We start from the raw sequence: 12075 nt of genomic DNA on the forward strand, positions 1-12075 counted from the left end.
TTGTCTCATTTAAATTAAAATTAGTGTTTATTCCAGTATTTCTTTTTATGCCCCATAAACGTTTTCTTGTCCCGCATCTGCTCCCATCTTATTTCTCTCTTTATTTGCTCTCTTGTTGATTCCCGCCCCCCCCCCCCCCCGCCTTTGAACAAAAGCTGTCTATCCATGCATGATGCTCTGCAGAGCTGCTGGTGGCAAACAAAGACGCATCTGAAGTTTCTGTCTTGAGGTTTGGCCATCACTGCCCAGCTCTCTCGTATGGAAAAGGTAGCAATTGAAATAAAGAGGAAGCAAAGTCTTTTGGCCCTTCTCACTGCTGTTACAGTGTGTAGCGAATCGATCACTCAGATAAGCTGCTCTTTCATTGCACCTTTATTGAAGATCAGTGGTAACAGCATTACAGACTCCTAGCTTAGCTTTTAAAATGGCATTTAATTGTAAAAGCAGCCATAGAGGCAGGCCTGTGGAGTCCAGTGGTGTGTAGGAAGATGGGTTTGGGTCGGGGAAGGGTTTCAACCTGATGCTGATTTTATCAAAGATCTTTCTCTGTTTGGTGGAAAAAGAATATGTTGGTCATCTTAATTGCAAAATCCTCAAAGTGTTTATTAGGAGAAATCATAGCTTCTTTCACGTTTTCTTTCTACAAAGTCTTGTATCCATACCAGGAAATACTCCCTGAAAAATGTTTTGGAAATAACCTAAGTGCATTGACTAAGAAAATGAATCATAGGATCATAGGATGGTTTGGGTTGGAAGGGACCTTACAGATCATCTAGTTCCAACACCCCTGCCATGGCCAGGGACACCTTCCACTAGACCAGGTTCCTCAAAGCCCCATCCAACCTGGCCTTGAACACTTCCAGGGAGCGGGCATCCACAGCTTCTCTGGGCAACCTGTGCAAGTGCCTCACCACCCTCATAGTAAAGAATTTGTTTCTTATATCTTATTTAAATATACTCTCTTTTAGTTTAAAACCATTACACCTTGTCCTGTTGCAACAGGCCCTGCTAAAAAGTCACTCTCCAGCTTTCTTGTAGGCCCCTTCAGGTACTGGAAGGCTGCTATAAGGTCTCCCCGCAGCCTTCTCTTCTCCAGGCTGAAGAGCCTCAACTCTCTGAGCCTTTCCTCACAGGAGAGGGGTTCCATCCTTCGGATCATTTTTGTGGCCTCCTCTGGTCTCGCTCCAGCAGGTCCATGTCTTTCCTGTGCTGAGGGCTCCAGAGCTGGACACAGGACTCCAGGTGGGCTCTCAACCAGAGCAGAGTAGAGGGGTGGAATCACCTCCCTCGACCTGCTGGCCACGCTTCTTTTGATGCAGCACAGGATACGGTTGACCTTCTGGGCATGAGTGCACACTGCTGGGTCATGTTGAGCTTCTCATCAATCAGCGCCCCCAAATCCTTCTCAGGGCTGCTCTCAGTTCATTCTCCTCCCAGCTAGTAATTGTGCTTGGGATTGTTCCAACCCATGTGCAGGATTCTGCACTTGGCCTTGTTGAACTTCATGAGATTCTCACAGGCCTGTCTCTCAAGCCTGTCAAGGTCCCTCTGGATGGCATCCTTTCCATCCAGCCTGTAAACCACACCACACAGCTTGGTGTTGTCAGCAAACTTGCTGAGGGTGCACTCGATCCCACTGTTCATGTCTCCGACAAAGACGTTAAACAGCGCCAGTCCTAGTACTGACCCTTGAGGAACACAACTCATCACTGGTCTCCACTTGGACATTAAGCCATTGACCACAACTCTTTGAGTGTGACCATCCGGCCAATTCCTTACATACTGAGTGGTCCATCTGTCAAACCTATGTCTCTCCAGTTTAGAGACAAGGAAGTCATGCGGAACAGTGTCACATGCTTTGCTCAAGTCCAGGTAGATTACATCAGTTGCTCTTCCCTTATCCACCAATGCAATAACGCTGTCGTAGAAGGCCACCAAATTTGTCAGGCAGAATTTGCCCTTAGTGAAGCCATGTTGACTGCCACCAGTCACCTCCTTATTTGACACTATGTACTAAATAATTTGCCATCCTCTCCCAGCTCTCAGACTAGAGCCCAGCTCGATGAGAAAACACAGAGAAGGAAGTAGCTATCAAGGCAAGGGTGTTGCCTGCTATGTGGTCCATCAAGTGATGAACAGAGCAAGGAGAAGGTAACCTGGATTTCAGTCCTCCATATCCAGTGCTTTGTGTGCAATCTCCAAATGACTTCTGCTCCCCTTGAATAACTGTGGCTGACTTTAGACCTTGATCAGAATAGGAAGGTGTTGTTACAGATAGTTGTTTGATATTGCTTTTGTTTGTTTGTGGTGGTGTCCCTCTGTCTTGGGGGAGGCTTGTTGGAATGAAGAGCCATGTTAGTATTTTCCAGCATCTTAACTTTTCTTCTCGTTGATATGGTTCTGTGTAGAGATTCCAAATAAAAACCTAGATTAGTTCATCTACTTACATAAAAATGGTCTTTGGAATCTAGCTGTTACCACTTGCATCTGGTCTCCTCTTTCAGACTTGTATTAACTTGTAGTAACTTCACCTGGGTCTCCTGCTACTCTCTTCCAAAGCTTTAGGCCTGCCTGCTGCACACGGGCCAGTAAATTCTAAGTCATACATGAAAAAATAAGATTACAGCAGTCAGGGTTTTTCATGCTCCCTGCCCAATGACTTCCTACAGTTTCCTGTGAAACATCATTGAGTCCATATATCAGGCTAGCTGTCTTTCTTGGAATATTAGCATTTTCTGTCCTATATGAGTTTTAATATCAAGAGTGCATTAATTTTGTGAAACTGTATTACATGCATAAACAGAGCTTTATCACACAGTCTTGTTTGATTATTTGCATACTGGTAAGGTCTGCTGGTGGTGTAAATCACAGTTTATTTAAGGGTGGTCAGACTGATTTATACCAGCTGAGGATCTGTATTGCTCTTGAATATGGTTTATTTACTCACAAAGGTCCTGAATCTCATCTTCTGTCAATATAAATTAGAAATTAGCTTCTACTGAGTTCTGGTGTTGTATCAGCATAAAGCTTGTGTGAAAGACCAGAAATTGTGTGTCATTATGTATGGTCGTGTGTAGCCATCTGATTACGGTTTTGATAATTAAGAAGCAGAAGCCATTCAATCTGTACACCTAGGTAGAAATCAAGGGGACATGTGTGTGTGTATATATATACTTTTTTTAAATTCCATTTTTCTTTCCTTGACTAAGTGCCACATCTCCCCCCTCTCCCATTTTTTTCAGGACTAGTAGTATGTGTGCGTCCATGGAGTATGGTTCTGTCTGAAAATCTCATACATAGAAGGTTAGTTAACGTTTGACTAGAAAGACTTACGCTTTTTTGAGAGAGTAAGACGTGGCCCTCTGCTCCTGTGTAGTGTGAGATGATCGATCAGTCGAAGGGATCATGTGGTAGCCTTGCTACTCCTTTCCTCAGTCCCTTTTGAACAAGAACATCTCTAATAGTGACTAAAGGTGTCAGGTCTGCAACTCAATGACAGGCTGTTGGTAAGCCCTTTCTGGACAACTTTCTTGTGTCCTGCCTCAGTTCTGCCCTTGCGCAAAGCTGCGTCGTGGTGAAGAAGGTCTGGTACATCTGTGCAGTGGTTGTAGCTCCTGCCAACACGTGTGCGGTGGCCTGGAAGGAGTATCCTGGTGTTGCCCTAACAGGCATTGTGCTGTGACTGTATTGCTGTCAGTCCAGGTGGCAAGTAACTTAACGTGAACCCAGGTGTTCTGTGTAAACTATAGTCACTGCCAGAGTTACTCTATAAGCATCTATTAAGAGCTGTGTTGAGTACATAGAAAAAGAAAGGTGTCATCCTTAATGATGATGATGTTTGTTCCATATGTGGTGATTTTGTGATTTACAGAGTACAGCTGGGGGGGTGTGTGTACATGTGGATATTAAAGAGGTTACAGTTATGACCTCCAAGACTGTCTGAAGAAGTCTCCTACTCTGCTTCACAACAGGGTGCTCTTTTTGCCTTGCCTGGTAGTGCTGCAGGTGTTTATCTATATTGAATGACATAAAGAGGCCTCTGAATGAGTACACTTGCATAATGAATAGGAAAATGGAGCACACTGGATCCACCCTGTGTTTTCTTACAGTTCTCCTTTAACCAGCTCTCTCCAGGCGAAAGCGTGGCAAGTGTTCCACCTCAGCTTTGCCCACAGAAGAGCAGTTATCAACCAGAAAGCTTAATTGCAGGAGTGGGCTCTGCATCCTCCAGAGCCTCCACAACTCCCACTCCTCCAGCTTGTGGGACAGTGACTGGAATTATACTGGTCTGTTTTTGCTGCTGACATTGAAAGAGCAAGGCTCCTGGCCTCAGGAGGTCTAGCTTCTGAGTGTTACAGTAAAGCAGAAAATTGGAAATTAATGTGCTTGTGTTCACTGCTGATGATTTTGGGTGATCTATTATGTAGTCTTAGGGCCTGGGATCCTTTTTGATAATATGAGTGTAAGAACAGTAAATGCTTCTTGCTTCTAAAATGTTTTCACATTGTTTTGACGAGAACTATGACAAATAGCCAAAAGTTTTCAGAACTTACTGCAAGGTGAGCCATTCTGCTGAACTCCTGAACCCCCTTCCCCTTGGACAGTTTACAGTCTTATGGATGCAGTTGCTTCTGTTCTGGAGTAACTTCAGAACGTGGCTGAGATATATGAGGGTAGAGGGGAAGAAGGAAGATGGAGAATTTCATCTTTACACCTGAGTTTTCTAGCATATTATCCCCCCCATCTCTAAGGTCCCAGTGACTGACAGTTGCTGTCAGCTGTATGAAGCATACAATTTAAAGAAATGCCATTAATTAGTCTCATTCCTGCTTTGATAAGGAGAGACCTGGAACAAAATGAAATTAACTACAAAACATGTAGAACTTGTGGGAACCCTTATCAGAGATCTGTTTTGGAGAACACAAATCTTAAAAAAAGGCAGTTGCAGCTGTAAGCTCTACTGGCCATTGGACAGTTTGCTCTTTTTTCTTCTCAGCACCTTCTTAAATACTGCCTTGTCTGGATATTTTCCAGCATATCACTTGAAAGAGACAAAATCAATACTCTTCATGGTAGGAAAGTGCAAACTGTCAGACTATCTTAATTTTAGTCATATCACCTTGCTTTGCCATCCATTTACAGTGTGCCCAGAAGAGTCATACACAGGGTTGGGTTTTTTCCTTCCTCATTCTTTACCTCTAAAATTGTATTGAAAACATAATAATAGTGATGATGATAATACAGTATTTGCCTGTTCCAAAAGGGTGTTTTGAGATGCAGGTCTGTAAAGGGGAGTTAATGCATATGAACAGTTGAGAAAGGTCTAAGTAATAATATGATGGCTGCATACCTGGCTGTGTGTGATAAGGCTGTGTAAAGCTGAAAAACTAGCAGAAGGAAATGCTGATGCTTGTCTGTGGAAGCGCAGTATAACGTTGGGCGTGAAGATCCGTGAGTAGAGGAGGGCTGCTGTGTGAGGCAGTGCTCTGTTCCAAAGGAACGCATCCTCTTTATTCGGCTAAAAAGAAATAAATTTTGGAACACCATAAAATCTGTATTTTAGTACTGCATTTGGATACCTGAATGCTATTCAGCACAGGGTATAATAAGTTAGTATTTACAAAGTTATTGTCCTGTAGTTGTTGTAATTTTAATGAAGGACTTGGTTTACTCTGAGGCTTTATTTATGAGACTAGTACACTACTGCAGTGTACTTCAGCTCTCAGCTCATAGTTTTAGGTTTAGATCTTGATCCTCCAGCTGAATTATTTATCGTATAAATTAAATAGTGATAAACTGTGAGTTCTTTAGGTCCTACTGCAGAACAGGCTGAGTGATGTTGGTGTTCCAAAGCCTCTTAACTAAAGGTGTTAAAATAATGAGTAATAAAAACAAAAGTTGGAATACTTCAGTGCCATCAATAAATATTTCCATCTCAAATGACAGATCACAAGAAGTCAACCCCCTCAAGTGTGTGAGTAATGCAATTAATTTTTGTGGAGATACAGTGCAGCAACCACATGGTTTGTGGCGTGACAATCTGCTGCTCTTCAGTATCTTGACACTTCTGTTGCTTATTTGGAACTTAGAAGTTTAGGGAATTAATTACTCCCCAAATTCCTCCTGTACTCGCTAGGTAAAATTTATTAACAGAGGGGTTGAGGACCAGAGGTGGGAATGGGGCAGAGAAGCAGAATTGGAAGGAGCACACAGGTGTTTTCTGGAGCGTGGGAGAGAGGAGTGAGATTAATGATATGTGGTGAGGAGGAAAACGTGACCATGACATATGTGCGTGCGCCTGGGAGGAATGCGGTGTAACCAGGCGTGATGCCCCATTTGTTTATTATCGCCGGAAGCAACACACATTTGCAACTGCTCCCTTCAGATACACTTCTAAATTCAAAGGTATATGAGAACACTTGTATTCTACGAAAGTAAGAGACTTGATGTATGCATGATGTGTCTGCCTCAAGTTGTGCATGGGACTGATCTCAAAATTCTTCAGAAGAATTTAAATTTTACTTTTTGTTAAAGTAGACAGTAAAAAGCCATAGTGTTTGTATCATTGCAGTCCCCTCCCACATGGAACGGTGTAGCATGTCCAGGCACCAACCCCATCTTATTGCAGCATCTTTAATGAACATGGCTTACAAATAAGAAAGAAAAGATATGCCAGCTGGCTAATGAGGCCCAAAATGATTACAGACTACTATCTGTTCAACTCTGTTGATGGCCTCCAGAAATGTGCCATTTTGGAGAGACAGCACCTTTGCTACCCTTTCCAAGTTAGTGCATTTCTGATTGCTGAACTGAGGGCTCAAAGGACAGAGGAATTGCAGCTGGGCATGAGATGAGGTGACATGCCGTAGGATGCCAATGTAGCCAGGAAGAATGGGACATCTTGAAGATGGAGCGAGTAGGGGAAAATTTGTGTCTGATGGGTCTTCTGTAGGGAAAAAAAGAGTAACACTGTTACGTGCAAAGAGTTCTCTAAAGTGGACTCCAGCCTTTTCTTTGAACTGGAAAGAGCCCATTGCCAACTGCCTGCTAAGCTCTGCTGTTGACAAATCAAGAATACTGATAGAAGAATTCTTGATTTCAAGATAAAGAGCATTTTCAGTCAGCTAGACAAGGCATCCTTCATATTCTTAGGCTATCGCGGTACAAAAAGTACTGCCTAAATCATCTAGGGAAATTTAGTGTGCTACGCTGATTACTAGATTAGCACTAAAGGTTTATTTTATGACATTAAAAATAATGCAGAATAATTGTTCTTGCTTTATGCTGTACTGTAAGGGGGGACCTGTGTGTGGATGTGTGCCTGCGTGAGAGAGAAAAATGGTAATGTTCTCTAGTAACCCAGTACAGCTGTGGTGTGTCCCCGTGGGGTCAGTACTGGGCCCAGTCTTGTTCAACTTCTTCATCAATGACCTGGTTGAAGAGATAGAGTATACCTTCAGCAAGTTTGCTGATGACACAAAACTGGGAGGAGTGGTGGATACACTAGCAGGCTGTGCTGCCATTCAGTAGACCCGGATAGGCTGGAGAGCTGGCCAGAGAGGAACCTGATGAAATTCAACAAGGGCAAGTGCAGGGTCCTGCCCCTGGGGAGGAACAACCCCATGCACCAGTACAGGCTTGGGGTAGACCTGCTGGAGAGCACCTCTGCGGAGAGAGACCTGGGTGTCCTGGTGGATGACATGTTGACCATGAGCCAGCAGTGTGCCCTGGTTGCCAAGAAGGCCAATGGGATCCTGGGGTACATTAAGAAGAGTGTGGCCAGCAGATCGAGGGACGTTCTCCTCGCCTTCTACTATGCCCTAGTGAGGCCCCATCTGGAGTACTGTGTCCAGTTCTGGGCTCCCCACTTCAAGAAAGATGAGGAGCTACTGGAGAGAGTCCAGCGGAGGGCTATGAGGATGATGAGGGGACTGGAGCACCTCTCCTACGAGGGGAGGCTGAGGGAACTGGGCTTGTTCAGCCTGAAGAAGAGAAGGCTGCGAGGGGACCTCATAAATGCTTATAAATATCTGAAGGGTGGGTGTCAGGAGGATGGGGCCAAGCTCTTTTCAGTGGTGCCCAGTGACAGGACAAGGGGCAATGGGCACAAACTGAAGCACAGGAAGTTCCGTCTGAACATGAGGAAGAACTTCTTCCCTCTGAGGGTGACAGCCCTGGAACAGGCTGCCCAGGGAGGTTGTGGAGTCTCCTTCTCTGGAGATATTCAAGACCCGCCTGGACAAGGTCCTGTGCAGGCTGCTGTAGGTGACCCTGCTTCGGCAGGGGGGTTGGACTAGATGACCCACAGAGGTCCCTTCCAACCCCTGCCATTCTGTGATTCTGAGCATTAAGGTACAGACTTCAAAACTGAGAGCTGGCTTTGCTTGGAGTGAGTCAAAGTATGCTGGATGCTGCTACCTGGTGGTGTAGAGGTTGCAGAGTGTTTTTTAGCTTGGTAACTTTCTCACAAATGCTTGTCTTTCCTACTGTGCTTTGTCTAGCTCCTCATATCCACCTCAGTAATCCCAGCACTGCAATTTCTTTACTTACCTTCTGATCTAGTAGATGTTAAGCAGAGCTTGTCAGATTGCATTTTGCATCTCATTTGCTCCAGATTCCAAGTGTCCTGGGTTCAGGCCCAAGATGCCTCCCCCCTCTCAATGTGTCACTTTCAAAAAACCAAATGAAGCAAACAAAACCCAACCAACCAAAAAGAAACCCCCAAACCTTTTCCTCAGGATTACCATAGCTGTTTATCTGAAGTACTGAGGCAGTAATTGTTTATTGCCTGCTGAGTTAAGGGTGAAAAATTATCCAAGACTGTGAAAGTTCAGCAGTGACTGCTGTAAATAAGATCCAGCTCAGAAACAAATGCCAGATGGGGCTGATTTAGATGAGTTATGTGTAACATACCTTTGGCTTCAAAGGAATTCAGCCAAAGATAGGAAGGGTAAAGGTAAAGAAACATCAAAGACAAAGGCTCCCCCTGCACGTTCCTGTATTTAGAATGCAATCTGTGTAGTCTGCTGCTCAGCTGTATACTGTGCTCCAAATGGCTTTTCCGGGTGGTCTGTGATAGTCCTGGGTTTACTGGTGAGAGAAAAAAGCTTTATTGGAGCAATGGAAACTCTGATGAGCACCTGTGCGGAAAGAGAAATTATGATGATTTCCATTAATTCAGGCTAAAATGGCTCGAGACTGGCTGTGTATTTTGCCAGCCAGAACTGCAAGTGTCACAGTCCACAACGGCTATTATTTTCCATCAAAGCAAATGAATGAGACAGCCCTACTTAACAGCAGCACACTGCCCCTGCCCCCAGCTCCCCTTTCCCACCGCTGCAGTCCCTCGGCTGGCTGTAAGCAGCCGACCCAGTCCTCCCAGTCCTCCTCACAGGGGAGGCAGCAAGGCGCGCGGTGTCCGAGGTCACTGTCGCCACATCGTCAGTGGCGAATGGGGAGTGGGTCCCCGACCCAGCCCGTGGAGCACGCCAGCATTCCCCCAGCCTTCAGCTGTCAGCCCAACATCCCGGGGCACTCCGCCATCTGAAGGCTGCGGTATGTGGCCTGTCAAACCAGGTAGGGTGGCCATCGCAGCAGTAAGCTGGGGAGTTGATTTCTTTGCCTTCTTGCAGTAACTTGTCAGGCAGCATATTGCGTGTGGTGGAAATGGAGAGTGATTCGTTTTGGTATTTGGCTGATACAGAATCGTGTATCTCTGGTTTGGTTTCTTTTTTTTTTTTTTTTTTTTTTTGAAATGATGAAACCGAGTGCCTTCTGTCTGTGCAACAGAAGGAGAGAAATGAATAAAAATGAGTCATCTGGAATTGGACTGACTTGGTCGCTACATTTTATGAAGATTTAAAAAAACACGTAATGCCTTTGTGACAGTGAATGTATGAATTGCAGTATGCGAGTTCCTTTTTCCTGAAAGGTAATTATGTAAAAACATACACAGGGTGACTAGTAGATATAAAAACTAGTATTACAGTTACTCTTTAGAAATCTAATGTCAAAAGCGAGGTATTTATGAGGTTTCTAAAACTGTTCACTCACGAAGCTGTAGAAAATACGCTAGCAAGATGTCATTAAAAGCAGCAGATGCGGTAGTGATTTTGTTGCAAGCACAGCAAAAGCGAAAGCAAAGCAGTTCCTCTTTTTTTGCCTCTTTCTGGCCTGTCCTTGTCTTCCTCTGACGCCCCTCCCTCCCCTTTTATTTTTTGACATGCATCGTTCTTTGGCTGCTAATGGACCCTAGTAGCATTGCATACATACACTCTAGGATTAGGATTTGTGAACTGGAAAGATTAGAATGATTTCATTTTTCCCCCTTCCATCTGTAGTTGCATAGATGACCCCCCTGATATGTACGAGGCAGAAGTAATTTGAGACCTGGATGATAGGTCTGTTGCATTCTTATTAACTGACTTCTTCAATAACTCCTGAAAGCTAAAGGGGAGGAGGGCGGGGGAGGAATAGCGGTGAGGTTGACTAGCAAAAGATTTGACCTGTTTTTTTCAATCTGCATGGCTCCGCAGACAGATTCAGTTATAAATCTGCCTCTTTAGAAGAGGTTTTTATTAATTTTTTTTTGTTCCCTGCATGAACAGCTGCGTTTGTTTTGAATGTTCAAATTTGGTGGGTAAAAATGAAAAATTTTTTCGTCACTCTATTGTCGGTGAAATGTGCACGTATGGTGAGGAAGTAAGGGAAGACACCTACTCCTGCTGGATTGCTGTGGGGGTTGCTGCTTTCTGCCTGGCCCCTCCATCGTTCTCCTTCCTGTCGATTTGATAGCTGTGGGACATTACACGCTTCATTTTTCATCCTGCTTGCAGTATTACAAAGTGTGTGAAATACAGTCCCTCTTCACTTTGTGCTGGAGTTGTTGTGATGCTGCTTTGCACACAAAGCTAAACAAGTCTGAAAGACTTTTTTTTGAAAGTTTTTGATAACATCCCCAATCTAATAATTTTGCCTTCTTATTTCTATTTATATCAAGTGGTCCTGGCCTTTGCTTGATTTGCTTGTTTGTTTGTTTTTCTTTTCATACTTAGCACTGAAGGACCCGGCATTAGTACTAAATACTATAACAGCATGGGGATTCATGACAGACTGATCACCAGTGCTTTGACCCTCCAGATGCTTTGGATAAGCATTGCTACAGACATCTGATGGGGGATATTCAGTCGCTGAGTAGGTATGTGTGTAGTGTTTGTCTTCTGACGTTTGATCACAGAGAGGTTCCCTTCTAGAGCCATTCGTTAACTGAAGCGCAGGGGTCTATCATTGACCTATAAGGGTTTTACCTGTTCTGCATTCTTTAATAACTGGCTTTGTTCTTGAACCACTTGCATCTGCTACAGGAAACCACACCCAACTGAAAGCCAGGGAACTGACTTCTGTTTCTGAAGCTGCTCGGAGGTGTAGCTGGAGAGGAGACTGCATAAACCCATCCTTGCTGGTACACCCTGGCTTCCTACCCCCCTGGCCCCCGAAACTCTCTTTCGTTGTTTTGTAGGTAGTAGCGCTGGAACACATCTTCATGTAGCTTTGCAGTTTCTCACTATTTGCTTGTGAGCTCTGCTCCTGATGGCACTGGCTGTGGCTCCAGTGTTGGTTCTTGTCATCTGGAGAGGCTCTTGAAGAGGGCAAGAGTTTCCAGCTCTCAGTTGGCAAGGAGAGGGCTGCAGTTACGGGGGAAGAGCAAAGCAAAGATGGTGTTTGGACCAGGGGAGGTTCTGTGGGCTTCATGAGAACTTCTCAGCGGTTGTCCCTCTCTTTAGCTGGCCTGCATGTGTCAGTCAACAATATTCACCTGCTTTAGGCATGGAAAAGGATAGTTTCTGCATGCTGCTGTGACCTTGGTGTAACAGCGTTCCCCAGACCTCCTGCTTCCATCCCTCTTTGGTTTTGCAAGTGCTTCTTTCTGAAGCTGAAAAGATATCTTTGTAGGTAGAAGCTGAACTTGCAGTGGAGTAAATTCATCACCATTTCTGCTTCTAAAGTAAAATTTGTGAATATGCCATAGTTGTGGATATTCTGAAGACTTTTGATTTTCTTTGTGTTCCTGGCTGT

At 44.4% G+C, this 12075-nt stretch overlaps 1 protein-coding gene across 3 annotated transcripts in view; it reads left to right on the forward strand.

Moving 5' to 3' along the window:
• Nucleotides 1–12075, forward strand: part of CERS6 (ceramide synthase 6) — a 134446-nt gene that overhangs the window by 11675 nt on the left and 110696 nt on the right. Inside the window, exon 1 of one of the 3 annotated variants that reach the window (XM_075430493.1) lies at nt 11061–11197. The exons of the other annotated variants lie outside the window; for them this stretch is intronic. Within the exon in view, the coding sequence (XP_075286608.1) occupies nt 11172–11197 (26 nt within the window). The 5' untranslated portion in view covers nt 11061–11171. Of the gene's footprint in view, nt 1–11060; nt 11198–12075 lie in introns of those variants that run through there. 3 annotated transcript variants of the gene reach the window in all.

This window comes from Opisthocomus hoazin, chromosome 9 (assembly GCF_030867145.1).
Source record: "Opisthocomus hoazin isolate bOpiHoa1 chromosome 9, bOpiHoa1.hap1, whole genome shotgun sequence".
Lineage (NCBI taxonomy): Eukaryota > Metazoa > Chordata > Aves > Opisthocomiformes > Opisthocomidae > Opisthocomus > Opisthocomus hoazin.